The sequence below is a fragment of the Scyliorhinus torazame genome, chromosome 11, assembly GCF_047496885.1.
Source record: "Scyliorhinus torazame isolate Kashiwa2021f chromosome 11, sScyTor2.1, whole genome shotgun sequence".
NCBI lineage: Eukaryota > Metazoa > Chordata > Chondrichthyes > Carcharhiniformes > Scyliorhinidae > Scyliorhinus > Scyliorhinus torazame.
In genome coordinates, this window is record NC_092717.1 from 184,671,526 (window position 1) to 184,696,112 (window position 24,587).

Sequence of the window (24,587 nt, forward strand, 5' to 3'; positions counted from 1 at the left end):
CAATTTTAAACATCAAATGAAAACAAAAACACAATAATATAACAAACCCTAGCCAACATGGCTACATAAACAATGCCACCTTTCCCAACCACCCTTCTGTTGGTTCTCCTATCCTTACTTGTGTCCCCCGTGCGCCCCCCCCCCCCCCCATCCTTGCTGACGGCTTAATTCTTCTCGAAGAAGTCGATGAACGGCTGCCACCTCCGAGCAAACCCTTCAAGGCGAATTTTTCAAGTCTGAGAAGCCCTGCCATGTCGCTAACCCACACCCCCGACCTCGGGGGCTTCGAGTCCCTCCAACCTAGTAAGATCCGTCTCCGAGGGCAGCGCGGTGGCGCAGTGGGTTAGCCCTGCAGCCTCACGGCGCTGAGATCCCAGGTTCAATTCTGGGTTCGCTGGCCGTGTGGAGTTTGCACATTCTCCTCGTGTTTGCGTGGGTTTCGCCCCCACAACCCAAAGATGTGTAGGGAAATGAATTGGGTAGACTAAATTTATTTTTACAAAAAGAAAGATCCGTCTCCGGGCCACCAGGGAGGCAAAGTCCAGGACGTGGGCGCCTCTCACCCCCTGGGCTCTCGGGTCACCTGACTTCTAACACACCGAAGATCGACACCTCTGGACACGGAACCACCCTCGCTTTAAGACCTCTGACATGCCGTCGGCAAGCCCCTGCCAGAAACCCCTTCTCCTCGGACATGCCCAAAACATATCGACATGGCTCATGGGACCCCCCACACAGATCTCTGAGACCTTCCCCTCTCCTACTCCTGTTCTCGATACGACCTTATCCTGTAGCCCCTGGGGTGGCAGATGTGGGAAGGTCGAAACCTGCCTCTGTACAAAATCCCTCGCCTGCAGATACAGGACCTCATTCCCCCCCCCGGCAACTCAAACGCCTCCTCCAGCTCTTCCAGGCTCGGGAAGCCCTCTTCAATAAGAGGATCCCCAAATCTCTCGAACCCTGCCTGCTGCCACCTCCGAAACCCCCCATCCAGCCCCCCCCGGCTCTGAGCGAACCGGTGGTTATCGCATATCGGTGCCCACACCGATGCCCCCTCTAACCCCAAGTGCTGCCTTCACTGTCCCCACACCCTCGGGGCTGCCACTGCTACCGGGCTTGTGGAGTACTGAGCCGGCGAGATCGGCAGAGGTGCTGTTAACAATGCCCCCAAACTTGTGTCCTTACATGAGGCCGCCTCCACCTGTTCCCCTCCCCCACTACCACTTCCTCACCATTGCTATATTTGCCGTAGTTAATAAAATTCGGGAGGGCCAGCCCCCCCAAACGCCCCCGCTCCAGCAGCACTTTTTTCACGCGTGGGGTTTTACCCGCCCAAACAAATCCCAAGATATCTTCGTTCACCTTTTTGGAAAATGCCTTGGGAATAAAAATTGGGAGACTCTGGAAAACAAACAGAAACCTCGGGAGGACCGCCATTTTAACTGTCTGTACCCGCCCCACCAATGACAATGGGTGCGCATCCCACCTCCGAAAGTCCCCCATCTGTTCCGTTTAGACAGCTGCTCCCACTCCCGCGCCACCTGGATACCCAAATAGCGAAAGCTCCCTCCCACCACTTTGAACGGCATCTCGCCCAGTCTCTGCTCCTGCCCCCCCCCCCGCCTGGATCACAAAGACCTCACTCTTATCCATATTGAATTTGTATCCCGAAAACTGGCCAAATTCCTCTGATATCCCCATAATCCCTCCAATTCCCCCCAGTGGGTCCAATATGATCGTCCGCTTAGAGCGAACCCAATCCACAAATCCCTGCCCAAACGCAAACCGCCCCAGGACCTCCCATAAGTATTCCCACTCCACCCGATCAAAGGCCTTCTGTGCCCATGGCCACCACCACCTCAACCTCGCACCCCTCTGGAGGCATCATGGTTATATTCAACAACCTCTTAACGTGGGTCGCCAAGTGCCGCCCCTTGACTAATCCCATCTAGTCCTCCCAATTACTCCTGAGACGCAGTCCTCGATCCTTGTGGCCAGGATCTTTGCCAGTAATTTGGCATCCACATTTAACCGGGAAATCTGCCTATACAACCCACAATTTTCCAGATGCTTATCCCGTTTTAAAATGAGGGAGATCGATGCCTGTGACAACGTCAGAAGGAGTGCTCCCAACTCCTTTGCTTCATTGAGGGCCCTTGCCAACAGTGGGCCCAACACCCCCGAGAACATCTTACAAAATTCCACTGGGTACCCATCTGGTCCCGGGGCCTTACCCGATTGCATCGCCTCCAACCCCTCTACCACTACTACAAGCCCAATTGGGGCCCACAAACCCTCATCAACCTTCGGGAACTCCAACCCTCCAAACCTCTTCATCCCATCCTCCTTGGCTGGGGGTTCCAACTTATACAATTTGCTATAAAAGTCCCTAAACACCCCATTCACCCCCGTCGGGTCCAAGACCGTGTTCCCTCCTGTGTCCTTCACTTTCCCAGTTTCCCTCGCTGCCTCCTGCTTCGTCAACTGGTGTGCTAACATCCTGCTCGCTTTCTCCCCATACTCTTATACTGCAACTATTCCTTCACAACTGCCCTACCGCCTTACCCGTGGTTAACAACCCAAATTACATTTTCAGCTTCTGGTGTTCCTTTAACAGCCCTTCCTCCGGGGTCTCTGAATATCTCCTGTCTGCCTGCAGGATTTCCTCCACTAGCCTTTCTATCTCCACCCGCTCTGCCTTTTTCCTGTGTGCCCGAATCAAAATAAACTCCCGCCTGACCACTGCTTTCAGTGCCTCCCAGACAGTACCTGCCGAAACTTCCCCCGTGTCATTAATCTCAACTTATCCCCGGATGGCCTTACTCACCCGCTCACACGTCTCTTCCTCCGCTAACAGTCCCACATTCAGCCTCCATTGTGGGCGCCCCCCCCCCCCCCACACTCACTCGTAAATCCACCCAGTGCGGCGCATGGTCCGACACCACAATTGCTGAATATTCAACATCCACCACCCCAACCAACAACGTCTTATCCACCATGAAAAAATCGAGGGAGCACACCTTGTGCACATGGGAGTAAAACAAAAATTCTTTCGTTAAAATCTTTTTTGACCACATCATTAGCAGCAAAGAAAGCGCTTTACAATTATCAGTTAAACTGTTCTTAAATAAAAGGAAAAACATTAAACTCATTAACTACACCTGCCACTATATATTTTTCAACTAAGTGACCTATTACAGTTCAAAATCTACTCCTAAATAAAGTTAGCAATCAGGGTTTCTTGCTGTGCTCTGTGCAGACCTTTGGCGAGAGATCCTTTTTAGGAAGAACCTGAAAATCCTTCTGTCTTGTCAGACTACAATCCTGCAGCAGACCACTGACACCCCCCCCCCCCCCCACACTAATTACATCTGTACCACATGACCTGCTTAGCTTGGACTAAACACCATTCCCTCATTAAATTATCTACACCACAGGGACTCTCCTTTCTATGAACAATATTCCATTGTCCATCTCTGTAAACCAGTCAATGGTTAAAATTAGTGACTACCTTTTACGACTCAATCACAGCTTTAGAAGACATACATTGTCTATGTATTTGAACCAGGGTTTTTAATAACATTATTACAAAAAATATAATAATTTCCGACATCCATCACAGGAATTTTCCTCACCTTAATTACATTTCTCTGTATTAAATTGAGTCGATAGATGTCAAATCTTTGAGAAGGTGACTGAACAGGTAGACGAGGGTAGAGCAGTTGATGTGGTGTATATGGATTTCAGTAAAGCGTTTGATAAGGTTCCCCACGGTAGGCTATTGCAGAAAATACGGAGGCTGGGGATTGAGGGAGATTTAGAGATGTGGATCAGAAATTGGCTAGCTGAAAGAAGACAGAGGGTGGTGGTTGATGGGAAATGTTCAGAATGGAGTTCAGTTACAAGTGGCGTACCACAAGGATCTGTTCTGGGGCCGTTGCTGTTTGTCATTTTTATCAATGACCTAGAGGAGGGCGCAGAAGGGTGGGTGAGTAAATTTGCAGACGATACTAAAGTCGGTGGTGTTGTCGACAGTGTGGAAGGATGTAGCAGGTTACAGAGGGATATAGATAAGCTGCAGAGCTGGGCTGAGAGGTGGCAAATGGAGTTTAATGTAGAGAAGTGTGAGGTGATTCACTTTGGAAGGAATAACAGGAATGTGGAATATTTGGCTAATGGTAAAGTTCTTGGAAGTGTGGATGAGCAGAGGGATCTAGGTGTCCATGTACATAGATCCCTGAAGGTTGCCACCCAGGTTGATAGGGTTGTGAAGAAGGCCTATGGAGTGTTGGCCTTTATTGGTAGAGGGATTGAGTTCCGGAGTCGGGAGGTCATGTTGCAGCTGTACAGAACTCTGGTACGGCCGCATTTGGAGTATTGCGTACAGTTCTGGTCACCGCATTATAGGAAGGACATGGAGGCTTTGGAGCGGGTGCAGAGGAGATTTACCAGGATGTTGCCTGGTATGGAGGGAAAATCTTATGAGGAAAGGCTGATGGACTTGAGGTTGTTTTCATTGGAGAGAAGAAGGTTAAGAGGAGACTTAATAGAGGCACACAAAATGATCAGGGGGTTAGATAGGGTGGACAGTGAGAGCCTTCTCCTGCGGATGGAAATGGCTGGCACGAGGGGACATAGCTTTAAACTGAGGGGTAATAGATATAGGACAGAGGTCAGAGGTAGGTTCTTTACGCAAAGAGTAGTGAGGCCGTGGAATGCCCTACCTGCAACAGTAGTGAACTCGCCAACATTGAGGGCATTTAAACGTTTATTGGATAAACATATGGATGATAATGGCGTAGTGTAGGTTAGATGGCTTTTGTTTCGGTGCAACATCGTGGGCCTAAGGGCCTGTACTGCGCTGTATCGTTCTATGTTCTAAATGTAAGTTAACCTAATTATGGTCCCTGAAATTCTCTCCCAGTCCTCTTGACTCAGTGGTAACACTGTCTATTCAAGTTGTGGGTTCAACTTCCAACCCAAAGAATTAAGTGTGTGGTCCAGGTTGACACTCCAGTGCAGTACTGAGGAACTGCACTTGTCTGAAATGTTAAATGGAGATGTTTGCTCTCTTCATGGACAAAGATCCAATGACGATATTTTCAGAAAGATTAGAGGAGTTCACCTGGTGCCTTGACCAATATGTCCTTGCAACTGAAACCGCTTAAAGGTCATTTATCACATTGCTGTTTCTGGGGCATTGTTTGCAATGCTTCCTACTTAAAAATCATGACCACATTTCTAAAATATTTTGTTAATAGTGCAGCACTTTAGGATGTCATGAAGGATGTTGTTGTAAAAGCAATTTTTTTCCCCCTCTGTCTCCAAAGGTTGATGGGGTGGCTGCTAAACGTGTAGATAATTGAATAAAAGAATGGTTGCAGCATGGACTTGAGGCCATTGGGTTCATGCCAGCTCCCTGTACGAGCATCTCTGCTAGTCCCATCCCCAGCCCGTGAAACTTGCAATTCTTTTTCTCTTCATGTACTTTTGAAAGCCATAATGGAGTCTCTCAAGCCAAGAATTACATATCTCGATCAGTCACTGTGTTCTATAACAGTATTTTTTCCCCCTGTCACCGCCGCTTCTTTTGCCGCTCCGTGTCCTCTGGTTCTCAACCCTTCCTCCAGCTGGAACAGTTTCTACCTATTTCCTCTGTCCAATTCCCTCAGGATTTTGAACACTTCAATCAAATCCTTTCTCTAAAAAGAACAACCCGCAGCTTATCCAAACTATCCACATAACTGAAGTCCCTCACCCTAAAACCATTCTACATAGAAGCATACATACCCCCCCCCCCCCCCCGCCCCATATCCCTTGAACCCTTTAGCACCAAAAGCTCTATCTAATTCCTTTCTGAAACTACACAACGTTTTGGCATCAACTACTTTCTGTGGTAGTGAGTTCCACAGATTCACCACTCCGAGTGAAGACATTTCTCCTCGCCTCAGTCCTAATAGGTTTACCCCTTATCCTCAAACTATGATCCCTCGGTCTGGACTCCCCCCACCCTCTGGAACATTCTTCCAATCCTGTCTCATCCTATTTTATACGTTTTTATGTGATCACCTCACTCTTCTAAACTCCAATTAATATAATCCTAATCGACTTAATCTCTCCTCGTATGACAGTCCTGCCATCCCAGGAATCAACCTGGTAAACCTTTGCTGCGCTCCCTCCAGAGCAACAACTTCCTTCTTCAGATAAGGAGACCAAAACTGACTGCACCAAATACTCCAGGTGTGGCCTCGCCAGTGCCCTATACAATTGCAGTAAAACATCCCTATACTCAAATCCTCTCGCTATGAAAGCCAACATACATTTGCCTTTTTAACTGCCTGCTGTACTTGCACGCTTACTTTCAGTAACTGATGCAGCGACTGAGGACACCAAGATCTCACTGAGTATCCACCTGTCTTAATTTACACTTATTCAAATAATAATCTGCCTTCCAAGTTTTGTTATCGAAACGGTAAACCTCACATTTACCCACGTGCATATACCCCCTCAGCCTGTTCAAATCCTGCTGAAGCATCTCTGCATCCTCCTCACAGCTCATCCTCCCACCCAACTTTGTATCATCTGCAAATTTGGAGATAGTGGGCTGGATTCTCCGTCCTGCCGCGCCATATTTCTTGTTCAGCACGCCGGCGGGAATACTCCATTTCGCTGCCTGGTCAATGGGGTTTCCCATTGTGGGGCAGCCCCACGCCGTCGGGAAGCCCTCGGGCTGCCGGTGAAATGGAGCATCCCGACGGCAGAGAATCCAGCTCAATACAATTAATTCCCTCGTCCAAATCATTAATATATAATATGAGCAGTTGGGGTCCTAGCACAGATCCCTGCAGTACCCCACTAGTCACTGCCTGCCAATCAGAAAAAGACCCAATTTATTCCAACGTTTTGCTTCCTGTTTGCTAATCAGCATAGACTCCACACGTAATCCGATGCACTTTAATATAGTAATCTGCTATATATGACCTTGTCAAAAGCCTAAATAAACCACACCCAACGATTCTCCCTGGTGAACTCTACTAGTTACATCTTCAAAGAATTCTAGTAGATTTGGCAAGCATGATTTTCCTTTCATAAATCCATGCAGACTTTGTCTGATTACACCACAGCTTTCCAAATGCTGTGCTATGTAATCCTTGATAAATGGACTCGAGCAACTTCCCTATACCTACGTTAGGCTCACTGGTCTCTCACACCCTGTTTTGTCTCTACCTCCCTTTTTGAATAGCGGGGTTACATTCGCTACCCTCCAATCTGTAGGAACCATTCCAGAGTCCAAAAACGTTTTTAAAAATTATAAATTTAAAGTGCCCAATTCTTTTCTTTCCAAATTAAGGGGCAATTTAGCGTGGCCAATCTACCTACCCAGCTCATCTTTGGGTTGTGGGGGTGAGACCCACGCAGACACTGGGAGAATGTGCGAACTCCCACACGGACAGTCGCCCAGGGCCAGGATCGAACCCAGGTTCTCGGTACCATGAGGCAGCAGTGCTAACCACTGCGCCACCATGCTGCCCAGTGTCCAAGAACTTAAAATCTTTACTACATTCATCCTAAAGCTTTTGCATCCTTCCTGAAGTGTTGTGCCCAGCATTGGTCACCATACTCTACTTGAGGCCAAACCAGTGTTTTAAAAATGTTCACCCGAATGTCTTTGCTTTTGAACTCTCTGCCTCTATTTACACAGCCTGGAATCCTATATGCCTTATTAACTGCTTTCTCAACCTGCCCTGCAACTTTCTGCCATTTTTGAACATATGCTCCCAGGCCCCTCTGTTCCTGCACTGCCTTCAGCTTTAACCTTTTTATATTCCAGTATATTGCCTCTCATCCCTCTCCTTGCTTTTCCTACCAAAATGAATCAATTTGCGTTTCTCTGCATTAAATTTAATCTGCCTCTGCTCACCCATTTCTGCCAGCCAGTCCATAGAGCATACAACAGGTTTCTTAGCAACTACTTGGTGTCAAGAAATACACCAAAGGGTCCAGAGGAGATTCACAAGAATGATCCCTGGAATGAAGAGCTGTCGTATGAGGAACATTGAGGACTCTGGGTCTGTACTCGTAGGAGTTTAGAAGGATGAGGGGGGGATCCTATTGAAACTTGCAGGATACTGTGAGGCCTGGATAGAGTGGACGTGGAAAGAATGTTTCCACTTGTAGGAAAGATTAGAAGCAGAAGAAACCATCTCCGACTAAAGGGATGATCCTTTAAAGCAGAGATGAGGACGAGTTTCTTCAGCCAGAGGGTGGTGAATCTGTGGAACACTTTGCCGCAGAAGGCTGTGGAGGCCAAATCACTGAGACAGAGATAGATAGGTTCTTGATTAATATGGGGATGGGGGGTTATGGGGAGAAGGCAGGAGAATGAGGATGAGAAAAACATCAGCCATGATTGAATGGCGGAGCAGACTCGATGTGCCGAGTGGCCTAATTCTGCTCCTATTGTCTTATGGTCTAACTACCACCATTTTTAAAACAACACAAATTACACGGCGTTATAGAAATGTTTTAAAATTATGAAAGGTGGGGTAGAGAAGCAGACTACCTAGCAGTTGAGAAAAGAAGTGCGCAATTAAGTTCAAGAGCGTAGGAAAAACTCTGAATGCTGGCAGACTTGAAATGGGAGGGGGACATAAATGTGATTAGGACTAAGTGGACTGGGATAGGTTGATTAGTCCATTTCTATAGAAATGATCCTATCAACTGACCCTGGAGGACATCAGCTTTACATCATACCCAAAACACACTGCTTTCTGAATTTTAACCAACTTCCTGTCTGTGCTACGACATTCCCTTTTACACCTCGTGCATGAATTTTATCAATGAACTTCCTATATGGCACCTTACCAAATTCCTTTTTATGAAAATTCTCGTACATCGCATTCACTGCGTTCCTTTCAACAATATGTTCCGTTATTTAATTTGCTGGAGGTTGGTTAGAGCAGTTGGCTGAATGGCTGGTTCGAGATGCGGAGTGTCGTAAACAGCGAAGGTTCAATTCCTGTACCCACTGAGGTTATTCATGAGGGCCCCGCCTTCACCCCCTCGCCTGAGGTGTGGTGACCCTCTGGTTAAATCACCACCAGTTATCTCTCCCCTCAAAGGGGAAAGCAACCTATTATATTTTTATAAAACCAAAAGGAGAACAAACAGGAAATCACATGACAAATAAATAACTCACTCCCCCTCATGCCACCCTCCCCTGCCGTAACCCTCCACCCACTCTGCCTCTTTTAACCCCAAAGTCTCTCTTTCATCTCCCCCCCCCCCCCCCCCTGCTGACTTCTTAACTATCCTTGAAGAAGTCGATAAACGGTTTCCATCTCTGGGCAAACCCCTCCACAGACCCCCTCCCGGGTCCTTCTATTCCAACAGGTTCCGTCTCTGGGCTACCAGACAGGCAAAGGCCAAAACGTCTGCCTCTCTCGCACCTTGAACTGCCGGGTCCTCTGACACTCCAAAAATTGTCACTTCTGGACTTAGGAACACCTTCACCCTCAGCACCTCAGACATCACATCAGCCAACCACTGCCAAAATCCCTGAAGTTTTGGACAGGCCCAAAACATGTAGACAAGATTTGCGGGGGCCCCCATGCACCACCCACACCTAACCTCCACCCCCTAACTTCCACCCCCTCAAAAAACCTGCTCTTTCTGACCAATATCATCTGCGCTCTGTTAACTACTTTAAAAGCCTAGCGCACAAAGAGGATACATTCACCCTCTTCCGAGCCTCCTCCCATAACCCAGCCTCCAGCACCCTCTCAGCTCTCCTCCCACTTCAGCTTAACTTCTCCTATCGGGGCACCCTCCCAGTCCAATAATTCTTTATAAATCTCCCGACACCCTGCCCTCACCAACCCCTGCCTTCGACACCACTTTGTCCTGCAACCCCGGGGCGGCAGGTCAGGAAAGGACGGCCCTATTTCTTCAGTTTTGCGCCTGTAAGTACCTGAACCCATTCCGCTGGGCAGTTCATGCTCCTCTACCAGTCCCTCCAAGCTCAGGAAGTTGTCCCCCACGAATAGGTCGCCATACCGCTCAATCCCCACCCACCGCCACTTCCGGAACCCCGCGTCCAGCCCCGGAACAAACCTGTCATTCCTGCCTAAACCGAGGCCGCCTCCAGCCTCGGGTGCTGCCGCCACTGTCCCCACACCCTCTGGGTCACCACCATTACCGGACTTGTGGTGTACCTGGCCGGCGAGAACGGCAGAGGCGCCGTCAATAGTGTCCTTACAAGAGGTTGCCTCTATCCGCTCCCAATCTGACCCCCCGCCCCGCCCCCCCACACTCACTCCCTGTCCATGGCTATATTTATTGCCCAGTAGTAGTAGTTCATCAAATTGGCAAGGCCACAACCCCCACCCCCCCATGAACTATGGTCATGAGTTGCTAATATTTGTCAATTTCTTTTCTAATTGCTTGAAATATTTCATACTTAACTTTTTTTGGGTAGGGGAGTGAAGTAGTTCAAAAGACAGTTACATTGTAGAGAAAAAAAGAACCTTTGATTCCTATTGGTACAGTGAGTTGGATGGCCTGAATGGCTTTCCCCTCTGTATTTAACCTAGTGAAATCTAATTTGCTTTTCTTTGTTCAGGAATGTTTTTTTTTGTGTGACTCACTTCTGTATGTTAGACTGGACCTCCCACTCTCTTTCCCCATCCCCCTCTCTGACAACCTCCAATGCAGCTGAATTTGGTATGGTACAATCTACAGACTGGATCAGTGTGTGGCGATCTTCTCAATCTAAGCTGCTCATGTAAATTGGAAACAGCCAGCCTCGGAATGAACAACGATTGAAGCTGCAAATCACAGGATCCTAGTTCATCTGCACTTTACTTTTTCCTTCAACCCCTCTCTTCCCTTCTTAGTCCTCCTCCTGCTCTCACTGCCCTTCCTACTAGCTCTTTCCCAACTTTTTGCACTCTCCCTATTCTACCTCTTTCTCTTTCCCTGCAGTCCCCCCCCCTCTCCTCCCCCTCTCCCCTCTCCCTTTCCTCTCCACCTTCCTTTCCTTTGTCCTCAACGCCCTTTCCTTTCTTCTTTCCCTCCCTCCTTTCCTGGCCCATTACAGCAAAGGAAGAATTATTGTCATGTTATTAATGCAAGTTAATCAAGTAGAGAACTGTAATTTTGCTGGAAGCTACACTTGAGCAATTGATGGCAGTCGCACAAACCGAGCCATTCAAACCCCAGCCTGCACAGAGTTTGCTGATCTTGGCTGAGACCAAATGGGCAATACATTTGGCCTCAGTGCCTCTGGGCGAGGGGAAAAAGAAAAATGTCGGCAGCTCTGGTGTATCGTCGGAATAGCTTGTCAACATTCATCATGTAGGCCAGGAATATCCCAAGTATTTTGTTTCTGAGGCTCTGTTCAACGCAATAGAGCCTCGGGGGGACAGGCGTGAAGTTCAAATCGCTGTGGCTATTAACTTGCATAATTCTTTAGTTACTGATGGTTCTGATTTAGGATTTGTTCACCAATCAGCAGCGGTACTAGAAACAGCTCTTGCCAAACCTCCAGTCACAGGAAATCCAAATTGGATAAACCAGAGTCGGGAATATTATCGCAGAAATAGGGCAGTGTTGTCCACACCTTTAGGAGGGGAAGGGTAGTCATAGGTTTGTTGAGACTTTGGAGAGGTTTCATCAAGTGATCTTCTGGCTCCCCCCATTTCATTCAATGAGACCGTGCTTTCTGAACTCCACTGGGAATCGGGACACTAGAATCACAGAATAATACAGTGTAGAAAAGGCCCTTCGGCCCATCGAGTTCCACCACGGCATGAAAGGGACCTGGTCTACCAATCCTAATCTCATTTGCCAGCGCTTGGCCCATAGCTTCAAATGTTAAGATGCGCCAAGTACTCATCCAGGTACTTTTTAAAGTATGCGAGGCAACCCGCCTCTACAACCCTCCCAATTCCTGATTATCAGTCAAGTCGCCTTTCTTCCCATCCCTGATATTTTTATAACTAACAAACAAAACCATTTATATTAAAAAAATATATTTTTTTTTAAAGTGAAGAAAAATACACAAAGGGGCTTTGTTTTGTATCCGTGTTACTGTCTGGAAGATTCATTTTTAATTCCTGGAAATTTTGGCTGGATCTGGGACGGTTGGAGGTTTGGTGGTTTTGACAGTAATGGTATATGCAGAGGCCCAAATGATTAACTTCAAAAAGTTATGGATAAAACACATACTGGGTGCAGGTAGAGACTACAAAGATTAAACACTCCGCTGGATCCAATTTTCCCAGTGCTGCTTGGGACAAGGAAAGTTGAGGAAAATGGCAATCTGGATTCATTACTGGAGATGCAAGGATGGATAAGTACTGTTTAGCTTTGTTCCATTCCCTTTGGGGCGAGGTACTATTTAGGCAAACCTTTTCCTCAAGAGGTTAAGTATGAGAGTGACGTCTATGATGGAATATTATATTCCATAGGATATCTGGATAGGATGACTGGTCATTCGGCTAGACAAATCCATGCTGGATCCACTTAATGCTTCATTTTCCTCTTCTAAATCTGCCATCGTAACCGTCTACTCCCTCCTTTCTCATGCTTGTCTAGTTTCCCTTAAACACATTGATACTATTCACTTCCCTGAGGTAATGAGGTCCACTCTTTGGGTGAAGAAGTTTTTTCTCAATTGTCTATTGGGTTTCTCGGTGGCTCTCTAATATTGATGGCTTCTAGTTACACTCTTCCCCACAGTAGAAACGTGTTCACTATATTCACTCTTTGGGTTACCCCTCAGCTGCTTTTTTTTATCCAAAAGACCCAGCCTGTCGATCCTTTCTTTACGTATAACCATTCTTTTTTTTATGGCTTTTCTAACCTGTGATGCATCCTTGAGTCCGTATGCTCCATTGCTGAGGGATGGCCTCAGCACACCCTCCATGCTGAGGAAGGCCCTTAAAGCAGTTATGAGAGAGGAGATAATCGCCTACAAGGTGCATACGGATGGGCCGGAGCGGCAGAGCCTGGTGGATGCTATCCTTGAGGTACATCATCGGTACTTGTGTGATCCTACCCTGGAGCCACTGGTGAGCAGGAAGAAGCTGCAGACCAGTTTGAACTGCTGTCCACAGGCAAGGCAGTGAGCCAGCTGTGGCGCTTGAGTGGGGTATTTTACGAATATGGGGAGAAAGCCAGCCGTCTTTTAGCTCACCAACTGAGGCAGCTTCCTGGGAGATTATACAGATTAGGGATTGGAGTTCCAGCTTGGCCTCCGCTCTGGTTAAAGTTAATGTGGCTTTTGAGGCATTCTACAAGAGCCTTTACAGATCAGAGTCCCTGGAGGAGTGTTTGATCATGTCGATATTCTTAGATGGGTTATCCTTTTCAGTGATGGGAGGGGGGGGGGGGGGGGGGGGGGGGGGAAGAGAAGGAGATGGGAGGAGTCGGAGGCCCCATTTAGCCATGAGATACTAAAAGATATTGGATAGATGTAAACGGGTAAAGCTCCCGGCCCCGATGGTATAGGGTTTTATAAGGAGTTTGTGGGTCAGTTGACTCCAGTGATGGTGGGCATGATCAATGACTCCTTGTATTGGGGTTCATTGCCTGCTGCACTTTTGCAGGCTTCTATCTCTCTTGTACTGAAGAAGGACAAGTGCCCCACGGAATGTGGGTCATATCGACCCATATGGCTATTGAACATGCACACCAAACTACTTGCCAAGGTGTTGGCTCTGCGACTGGAGCCCTGTCTCCCGGAGGTTATTGCAGAAGACCAGACCAGCTTTATTAAGGGACGGCAATTATCGGACAATATACGATGGTTGTTGAATATTGTTCTTTTCCCCTCTCCCGTGTCCATGACTGAGCCAGAGGTGACTGTATCTATGGATGCCAAGAAAATTGTTGGATATAAAATATGAAAACTCAATAAAAAAATTTATGCTGAAAAAGCATTTGATAGGGTGGACTGGGACTACCTTTTTGAGATCCTTGGGTGGTCCGGATTGTGGCAAAGGTTCTCTTCGTGGGTTTGACTATTGTATAGGATCTGCATGGCTAGTGACTGCTCTAATGCCTTGAGTTAGGGGTGCCCTTTGTTGAATAAGGGTACTAGATGGAGTGTCTCAACTCGTGTTTTAGCGATGGAACCTTTGACCACAGTGTTGAGTCCTTAAGGTAAGTGGTAGGGAATAAGAAAGGAGGGGGGGGGGGGGAGGAGCATAGGGTGTCTTTATACACAGATGACCTTCTGCTTTATATTATGGATTCAATCTCCACTATGGATGAAATAATGAAGTTACTGAGGAGTTCTGGCTCCTTTTCACGGTAGAAGTTGAATCTGGATAAGGGTGAATACTTTCTGGTCAATCCCCGGCGAGGAGAGCCAATCTGGAGGGGTATTACCTTTTTGTTTTGTTCAGTCTAGCTTTTGGTATCTGGGTAGCCCATGATTGGGCTCTGCTTCATAAATTGAACTCTGCTAGTTTGAGTAAGGTTCAGTCCGACTTCGTTATTCCCCTGTCCTTGGTGGGCAGGGTCCATACTATTAAAAAGGAATATCCCCCCAAAAGTTTTATTTCTTTTTCTCCCCACTTTTCTCTCCCTAAATTCTTTTTTGATAGGGTTAATAAGTTGATCGCCTCCTTTTGTGGGCAGGCAAGACTCCAAAGATTCTGAGTACATTTCTTTCGAGGAACAGACGGTCTAGCGTTGCCGATTTGCTCTTTTATTATTGAGAAGGTGTTAGGGTGGTTCAGCGATCGTAGTTCCGAATGGGGACAGATGGAGGCCAGATTGTGCAGGGTCTCTAGTTAGTAGTGCTGGTAATGGCCTAGCTGCCATTTTGTCTGACAAGTATTCTTCAAACCCGGTGGTGGTGTCCACTCTAAAGATATGGTAGCATTTTAGGTTTTAATCAATATTGTTACTGGCTTTTATCTGTGATTTAAAAAAAAAACATTTATAAAAAAAAATAAAAAATTAATTTACAGAATGTGGGCGTCGCTGCTTAGGCCAGCATTTATTGCCCATCCCTAGTTGCCCTTCAGAAGGTGATGGTGACTTACCTTCTTGAACCGCTGCAGTCCTTGAGATGCAGGTGCTCCCATTGTGCTGTTAGGGATTTCCAGGATGTTGCCTCAGCGGCAGTGAAGAAACGGCGATATATTTCCAAGTCAGGATGATGAGTGACTTGGAGGGGAACCTCCAGGTGGTAGGTTCCCTGGTGGGTTCCCAGGTATCTGCTGCTTGTCCTTCTAGATGGTAGTGGTTGTGGGTTTGGAAGGTGCTGACTAAGGAACCTTGGTGAGTTACTACAGTGCATCTTGTAGATGGTACACAGGGCTGCCACTGTTCATTGGTGGTGAAGGGTTTGCATGTTTGTGGAAGAGGGTGCCAATCAAGCGGGCTGCTTTGTCTTGGATGGTGTCGAGCTTCTTGAGCGTTGTCGGAGCTGCACTCATCCGGGCAAGTGAAGAGTATAATCATTATACTCCTGACATCTACCTTGTAGATGGTGCACATGGCTGCCACTGTTCATTGGTGGTGGAGGGTTGGAATGTTTGTGGAAGGGGGAGCAATCAAGTGGTTACTTTGTCCTGGATGGTGTTGAGCTTCTTGAGCGTTATTGGAGCTGCACTCATCCAGGCAAGTAGAGAGTATCCCATCACATTCCTGACTTGTGCCTTGTAGATGGTGAACAAGTTTTGGGGAGTCAGGAGATGAGTTACTTGCCGTCCTACTTATTTGACCACCTATTTGTGCTGCTGAGTTTAGACTCTACGTTCAGGTAGTTTTGGGGTGGTGGGGGTGCAGTGTAGGGGGGGTGGAGAATGGTCTTGAGAGATTTGGGGGCTTATTCATAGAGGGACAGTTTGCCAGTCTGGAGGCGCTGTCGGCAAAGTTTTGATTCTCTGGGACGAATTTGTCGCGATCCCTCCAGATTCGTAGGTGCGGAAGGCCTTTCCATCATTTCCCCGTCATTTCCCTTGGGCACTGCCGTCGACCCTGCTGAGGAGGGATTTTATCTTGGCGGAGTCTGGTGGGGGGGGAGGGGCGGAAGTAGAGTCTGGTGGGGTGGGAGTATAGTCTGGTTGGGGGAGGGGGGTATGGGAAAGGGTATCAACACCATGTCAGTGATTCTTAATGTCAATCTGGAGCCTTGTCCTTTTGGTGGTCACTTTTGGGGTGCAGTTGGGGGTGAAGGGAGGTGTCCTCGCCTTTGCCTTGTTAACAGCGCGAAGACGGGTTCTGCTGAGGTGGAGGTCTTCTACTCCGCCCAGCGTCTCAGTCTGGTTAGTGACCTCATGGAAATTTTGCACCTGGAGAAGGTCAAGTACACCGTCAGGGGGTCAGTTGAGGGGTTCTACCAGAGATGGCAGCCATTCATTTCCTTCTTTAAAATGTTGGCCACGTCAGCTGTTGCCGGGGGTGTGGGGGGGAACTTGGCAGTTTAGTTTCCTGGGGGGGATTCCTTTTGGATGAGATTTATATGGTTGGTTGGGTTTTGGCTGTATTGAGGTAGCACAATGGTTAGCACTGTTGTTTCACCGCCTCGGGGTCCCAGGTTTGATTCCCGGCTTGGGTCACTGTCTGTGCGGAGTCTGCACAGTCTCCCCGTGTCTGAGTGGGTTTCCTCCAGGTGCTCCAGTTTCCTCCTACAAGTCCCGAAAGACATGCTTGTTGGGTGAATTGGACATTCTGAATTCTTCCTCCGTGTACCCGAATGTGGCAACAAGGGGATTTTCACAGCAACATCATTGCAGTGTTTTAAACATTTTTTTAGAGAACCAATTATTTATTTTTTCCAATTAAGGCGCAATTTAGCGTGACCAATCCACCTATCTAGCACATCTTTAGGTTGTGGGGGTGAAACCCACGCAGACATGGGGAGAATGTGCAAACTCCACACGGACAGTGACCCAGAGCCAGGATTCGAACCCGGGTCCTCAGCGCCACAGTCCCAGTGCTAACCACTGCGCCACATGCCGCCCTCTTCATTGCAGTGTTAATGTGGGCCTACTTGTGACACCAAAAAAGATCATTGTTATTGTATTGTGTGACATTCGTCTTTTGTGGTGTTGGTTTGTTATAAATGAAAAATCTTAAATACAGATATTTTTTTAAAAATGCGAATACAACCCTGCCAGACCTGGGTCTAGAGTTTTAGTTTATTCAATACATCCCACTTTTTACATTTAAAACACTTGTATCATTACTCGCCTCATTGTTCAATGTCATAACTACTTGTTCTATTTCCCAGTAAAATAATTACTAATTATTGAATATTTCTGCCATCTCTCTCTATCTGTGGTAAAATCCTGTCTGTCCTTTAAAAGCCCTATTTTCATCATCTCTTTTATTGATGTGCTTTTGCTCCTTGACAATGTAGCTTTTTTCTTATTATTGTTTTTTCCCTTTTTCTCCTCGTCTCATTCTATCTTGTCATGCACTCTTTTGCTACCTATGTACTTGGTGTATGCCTCCTAACCCTCAATTGTTCCATTTTGTCTTTATTTGTTCATGGACTCACCAATGATTAGTTTGTTCCTTTTCGTGGAATATATTTTTCCTACACTCTGAACACCATTCTCAATGTTTCCCGTTGTTCTAAATTGTTTGTTGACCGAGGCAATGGAAGGAGGATAACAACAGAGTGCATGATGGGAGTGCCTGTCGGATGAGTGAGAATAGGCCTTCACTTGTTCAGTTCATCTACCCCATTCTGAATGCTTTTTTGTTCTGCACTTGACCAACATTCTTCCCCAGTACAACTCCAGTGGAGTACTGGGGAGATGGGGGAATAGAGAATTTCTCGATGTTGGTAAGTGCTTCGGTTCATTTCTATGCCAATTTTCCCTTCACTCGTCTCTCATGGGGTATCTTTCTACTGTAGCCATTCTTTATGTGAGCAGACTGTTTAATCATAGGGAGTTTGGAGGCGGGGGGGGGGGGGCACAGTGGTTAGCACTGCTGCCTCATGACGCCGAGGACCCAGACTCGATCCTGGCCCAGGTCACTGTCCATGTGGAGTTTGTACATTCTACCTGTGTCTGCGTGGGTCTCACCCCCACAACCTAAAGATGTGTCTTGTAGGTGAATTGGCCACGCTACATTGCCCCTTAATTGGAAACAAATAATTGGGTACGCTTGAGTTTATTAAAAAATGTAATTAAAAAAGCAGTGCCATGCTCACATTGGCACTGCCACCTAATAATGCTGATCAGGAGAATTGGAGCAGGCTCTTCATTGCTGGAAGGATTTACTTGGACATGGTTACCATGATGTCCTGTAGAGTGGGCATGATGTCCTCCACTGCTGAATGCGGGCACTTGCCATCGAGGCTCACACTTGAATGATGGCTCCTTGGGTGTGGACATTAGCATCCTCTGGAGATGGACTGGAAGCACCCCTGCCCTTGCTGGAATGTCTTGTTTAATCTTCATTTCTTGATCCCCAGGTGCTGGCGGAAGAAGTCTGCCCGAGTGGCCAATTTACACTGCAGAATGAGTGCTGTGACCTCTGCCCTATAGGTCAGGGTGTCGTTAAAGAGTGCAGCGTCACCAACACCCTATGTCAGCCTTGTGAGCAAGGTAAGTGCCTCGAGCATGTTTGCAATCTCTCAAGGTCTGCAATCTCTCAAGGTAACATAAACTTCTATCTTCACCCCCAGCCTCCCCAAATTATTCACCTCGGATGTATCATTCCTTGCACAATTGCAGCAATACATCTCTAATCCTACACTCAAATCATCTCGCTTGCACTCATCTTCCTGTCTCCTCCTGTTGAAATCATCTCTTTCTTGTGTCAGCTGTGGCTCTATGGTGGCATAATCCCATCTGAATCTGCATATGGTTGGCACAAGCCCCACTGTGGAGCCTTGAGCATATAATCTGGATTGGCAAGTGCCGAGGACCTGCTGCACTGCTGGAGGTGTCCTTTGGATGAGAGGCAACATCTGCTTCTTTGGGTAGTTGCAAATGATGCAGTGATACCACTTGAAAGAAGAGTAAGCATGCAGGGGCAGCAGACAGTAAGAAGGCAAATGGTATGTTGGCCTTCATAGCGAGATGATTTAGTGTAGGATTAGAGATGTTTTGCTGCAATTGTGCAAGGCATTGGTGAGGCCACACCTGGAGTATTGTGTACAGTTTTGGTGTCCTTATTTGAGGAAGGATAGAATCATAGAATCATAGAAGTTTACAGCATGGAAACAGGCCCTTCGGCCCAACCAGCCCATGCCGCCCAGTTTTTAACCATTAAGCTAGTCTCAGTTGCCCGCACTTGGCCCATAACCCTCTATACCCATCTTACCCATGTAACTATCTAAATGCTTTTTAAAAGACACAATTGTACCCGCCTCTACTACTACCTCTGGCAGCACATTCCAAGCACTCACTACCCTCTGAGTGAAGAAATTGCCCCTCTGGGCCCTTCTGAATCTCTCCCCTCTCACCTTAAACCTATGCCCTCTAGTTTTAGACTCCCCTACCTTTGGGAAAAGATGTTGACTATCTACCTTGTCTATGCCCCTCATTATTTTATAGACCTCTATAAGATCACCCCTAAGCCTCCTACGCTCCAGGGAAAAAAGTCCCAGTCTATCCAGCCTCTCCTTATAACTCGAACCATCAAGTCCCGGTAACATCCTAGTAAATCTTTTCTGCACTCTTTCTAGTTTAATAATATCCTTTCTGTAATATGTTCTTGCTATTAGATGGAGGGGGGGGGGGGTGTGAGTGAAGGTTTATCAGGTTTATTCCTGGTGATGGCAGTACTGTCATGAGGAGAGACTAAATTGGTTAGAAAGAATTAGATATAGCTCTTGGGGCTCAAGGAATCCGGGGGAAGGTGGGATCAGGGCATTGAACTTGGATGATCAGCCATGGTTATAACAAAGATGGAACAGGCTCGAAGGGCCAAATGGCCACCTCCTGCTTCTATTTTCTATGTATGTTTCTATGAAAGAGCAGATGAGATCTTCCAGGCTTCTGTCTGTTAATTATCCACCAGATTATCTGGTCATTTTACTCCATTTAATCGTTTAGGATTTTTCTGTGAGCAGATTAGCTGCCAGATTTCCCTACATTACAAATAGTGACAACACATACTAGCAGCAGTGTTTTAGAGGGTTTTGAGGTTGAAATTTATGTAAATGCAAGAACTTGTGTACAGTTTGGTCCCCTTATTTGAGGAGGGATGTAGTTACATAGAGACAGTCAGAGGAGTTTCCCTTGATTGGTTCCAGAGATGAGGGCTTTATCTTGTGAAGAGAGATTGAGCAGTTTAGGCCTATACTCTTGAGTTTGGACCTAATTGAGGTATATTTGAGGATCAAAGGTATTGACAAAAGTAGACGTAGAGCGGATTTTTCTCTTGTGGGGCAACCTAGAACGAGAGGTCATGGTTTTAGGATAAGGGGTAGCAGATTTAAAACCGAGATGAGGAGAAATTGCTTCCTGAAGGGTCGTGAATCTGTGGAATTCACTACCTCAGCGTGCGGTGGATGCTGAGACAATGATGAGTAATGGATTGAGAGTTATGGAGAATGGATAGGAAAGTGGAATTGAGGCCGAGATGTTATCAGCCATGGTTATATTGAATGGCAGAGCACTCTTGAGGGGCTGAATTGCCTTCTCTTGCTCCTAGTTATTATGTTCTTTCTGAGGCTGGTTTAGCTCACTGGGCTAAATCGCTGGCTTTTAAAGCAGACCAACGCAGGCCAGCAGCACGGTTCAATTCCCGTACCAGCCTTCCTGAACAGGTGCCGGAATGTGGTGACTAGGGGCTTTTCACAGTAACTTCATTGAAGCCTACTCGTGACAATAAGCAATATTCATTTCATTTTTTTAACTGCATGAGTTGGTGTGGGGATGGGGATTAAACCGGAGACCCGCCCAAATTGTACTAGTTCCATTTCCTCACTACCTTTTTGTTTTGTTGCAGGTGTGACCTTCTCAACCAGTGCCACCCTCAGCCGCTGCCAACTGTGCTCAAGCTGCCCTGACAAGATGAAGGTTTTGCACCCATGCCAGGCCAAGAATGACACCCAATGCCAATGCGTGGAAGGTTACTACTTGCAGTCCGGCAGCAACAGGTGTGTGCTGTGCACCACCTGCCTGCAGGGCTTTGGGGTGGTGGTGGAATGCCTTGGGGACCAAGACACCAATTGCCAGCCATGCCCCAGCAACTACTTCTCTGAGAAGGCGAACAGCTTGCAACCGTGTGTGGCGTGTCGCATCTGTGGCGAGGATCATTTTGTGTTGCAAGAGTGCCAAGCGACTTCAGACACGGTCTGCCTGAGTAAGACCTGCTCTTTACATTCTGATTTATCTTTCCTTTTGTATTTCAACCTGAAAGTTTTGCTAGGCTGCTCCCTGGGGAAACTCCCATATATGTCTTTCCCAACATAGAGAGAAATTCCAGTATGCGGCCACTGCCCACAGTGCAGTCCACCTGCTCAGGTGCAAAGAACGAGGGAGAATTGTGACATTTCAGAGTAGGGAATGAGTCCTCACAATTTGACGCTCCGAAGCCCTTGTATCATTTCATTGTTTTGGCATTTCTTTGATTTCAGGCAAAAGAGCCCGAGCTTGTGCAGTATTTCCTGATCATAACTTCTCAACTCACAAACCAATTAATCTAGACTAATCCCATTTCCCACATATATATTTAATGTGGTTCCTGGTTCCCTTTTAAATGATGATATGACCATAAAACGGAGGAACAGAAGTAGGCCATTCGGCCCATCGAGTCTGCGTTGCCATTCAATGAGATCATGGCTGACCTGATATAATCATCAACTCCACTTTCCCGCCTTATATCCGTAACCCTTGATTCCCTTACTGATTGAAAATGTGTCTATCTTAGCCTTGAACATGCTTAAAGGTCCCAACCTCTACAGCTCTCTGCCATAACAAATTCCACAGATTCACTATCCTAAGAAGAAATTCCTCCTCATCTCTGCCTTGAATGGGCGACCCCTTGCTTGATTATGTCCTCTGGTCCCAGACTCTTCCACAAGGAGAAACTACTCTCAGCATCTACCCTGTCAAGCCCCCTGAGCATCTTGGGGGCGATTCTCCAATATGGAGCCCAAGTGTTCACGCTGTCGTGAACGCCGCCGCGTTCCACGATGGAGCGAACCAGGCCTGGGCGTGACCGATTCTGTCCCCCACAGGGGGCCAGCACGGCGCTGGAACGGTTCACGCTGCTCCAGCCTCCTTTCGTGGAGCCAAATGGACGCCGCGCCAACCCGCGCATGCGCAGTTGGGCCGCGCCAACCTGCGCATGCGCGGGAGACTTCTTTAGCGCGCCGGCCCCGACTCAAGATGCCGTCGGTGTTCAGGGGCCGGCGCGCCAGAAAGTCAGCCCGGGGGGGGGGGGGGGGGCGGGTGGGGGGGGGGGGGGGAGAGGCCGGCCCGCCTGCCGATCGGTGGGCCCCGATCGCGGGCCAGACCCAGGGGTGAACGGCGCCGGCGGCGGGACTATGTCGTATCGGCGCGGCCGCTCGGCTCATCCAGGCCGGAGAATTGGCGGCCCCTTTATATGTCTCAATAAGGTCGCCTCTCATTCTTCTGAACTCCAATGAATAGAGGCTCAACCTACACAACCTCCCCTCATAAGAAAATCCATCCATACCCAGAATCAACCTAGTGAACCTTCTCTGGACTGCCTCCGATGCCAGTTTATCTTTCCTTAGATGAGGGACCAAAACTGTTCACAGTACAGGTGTGGTCTAACTAGTGCCCTGTACAGTTCTAGCAGGAGATCCCTATTTTTACATTCCATTCCCTTTGAAATTAAGGCCAACATTCCCATTTGCCTTCCTAATTACCTGCCGAACTTGCAGGTTAATTTTTTTTGTGATTTGTGCACGAGGACCTGAAATCGGTCTGTGCTGCCGTTTTCTCCATTTAAATAATAATCTTTACTGTTATAAGTAGGTTTACATTAACACTGCAATGAAGTCACTGTAAAAAGCCCCTAGTTGCCATATTCTGGCGCCTGTTCGGGTATACAGAGGGAAAATTCAGAACGTCCAAATTACCTAACAACACGTCTTTTGGAAGGAAACCAACGCAGACATGGGGAGAACGTGCAGACTCTGCACAGACAGTGACCCAAGCCAGGTATCGAACCTGGGACCCTGCCGCTATGAAGCAATTGTGCTACCGTGTATTCCGCTCCTTTATTCTGCCTACCAAAGTGCCTAATTTCACATTTTTCTACATTTGTTTTCCACCTAGCAGCTTTTTGCCCACTCCTAACCTGTCAATATCCCTCTGTAGACTCTGTGTCATCCTCATCACTTGCCTTCCCACTGATTTTAATCTTAGCCTTGCTTCTGATAAAGAAATCCATGTTCTTGTTTCAGTTCTAGCATCCTGTATGTTTTCTTTTTCTACCCTGCCACCTCTTTAGAATTGGTTGCAGTGACTTGGATAAACAATGGAATTAAAATGTGGTTTTTCGTTCCCTCTCGCCTCCCTGTTTAGACAAAAACTCATCGCTGCTGAAGGGACCACAGGTCGAGCCAGTAAGAGTGGACTCAGAGTCTAGTACTGTCAACTTCACTGCCTACGACACGGGGAAGAACATCATTCCAGTTTACTGCTCAATCCTTGCAGCAGTCATCATGGGACTTGTAATCTATGTCACTGTGAAATGGTGAATTTTCCATACCAGTAACTTTATATAAAAAAAAACAAATTGCTCTTCATATTAAAAAGACAAGTTGCTCGTCATATTGTGTTATTTTGCTTCATCTTCCTCCGAAAAGGAGAAGTAGTCACTACTGAATGTAAGGTCTAGCTGCAGAAAGCCTCAGATTTAATCCCTGGTCTGTTCTGAATTACTGCACTCCGTCAACTGGGACTCTTTTTTTTTTTTTTTTTGTTGGAGGAATTGCAGGTTGGGGAGGAGAAGAAAAAAGAGATGGGGAAAAGAATGGGTAGTAAAAAGTTTCATTAATAAATGAAACATTTCTTGCTGTCTGCTTGATTGGGCCTGATCATTGACTGTGTTCACTGCCTGTGGCTCTCAACCCCTGTCATGTCCCCCTATGGAACCATACAATTTCTACAATGCAGAAGGCCATTCGGCCCATCATGTCTGTATTAACACCCTGAAAGAGTACCCTATCTGGGCCTACTCCCTGCCCTGTAACTCCTCCTAACCTGCACATCTTTGGACACTAAGGGGGAATTTAGCGTGGCGAACCCACCTAACCACCTCTTTGGACTGTGGGAGGAAACCAGAGCACCCGGAGGAAACCCACGCGGACACTGGGAAAAAGTGTAAACTCTACACAAGACAGTCGCCCAAAGCCAGAATTGATCCCAGGTCCATGGTGCTGTGAGGCAGCAGTGCTAACCACTGTGCCACCATTAGTCTCCTGTTACAAACCCTGCTCTCTTTCACATTTCAACTGCTCCATCCTCTCTCCCTTCTTCCTCCCCTCCTCTCTCCCTTCTTCCCCCCCCTCCTCTCTCCCTTCTTCTCCCCTCTCCTCTCTCCGTTCTCCCCCCCCCCCCTCCTCTCTCCCTTCTTTCTCCCCTTCTCTCTCCCTTCTTTCCCCCCCCCCCCCCCCTCTCCCT

General features: G+C 47.4%; 1 protein-coding gene across 1 annotated transcript in view; it reads left to right on the forward strand.

The window, feature by feature from the left end:
* nradd (neurotrophin receptor associated death domain) overlaps window positions 1-24,587 on the forward strand; it is a 76,776-nt gene that overhangs the window by 40,938 nt on the left and 11,251 nt on the right. Inside the window, exons 3-5 of the mRNA XM_072468145.1 lie at window positions 18,449-18,581; window positions 20,935-21,291; window positions 23,487-23,658. Of these exons, the coding sequence (XP_072324246.1) occupies window positions 18,449-18,581; window positions 20,935-21,291; window positions 23,487-23,658 (662 nt within the window). The remainder of the gene's footprint in view (window positions 1-18,448; window positions 18,582-20,934; window positions 21,292-23,486; window positions 23,659-24,587) is intronic.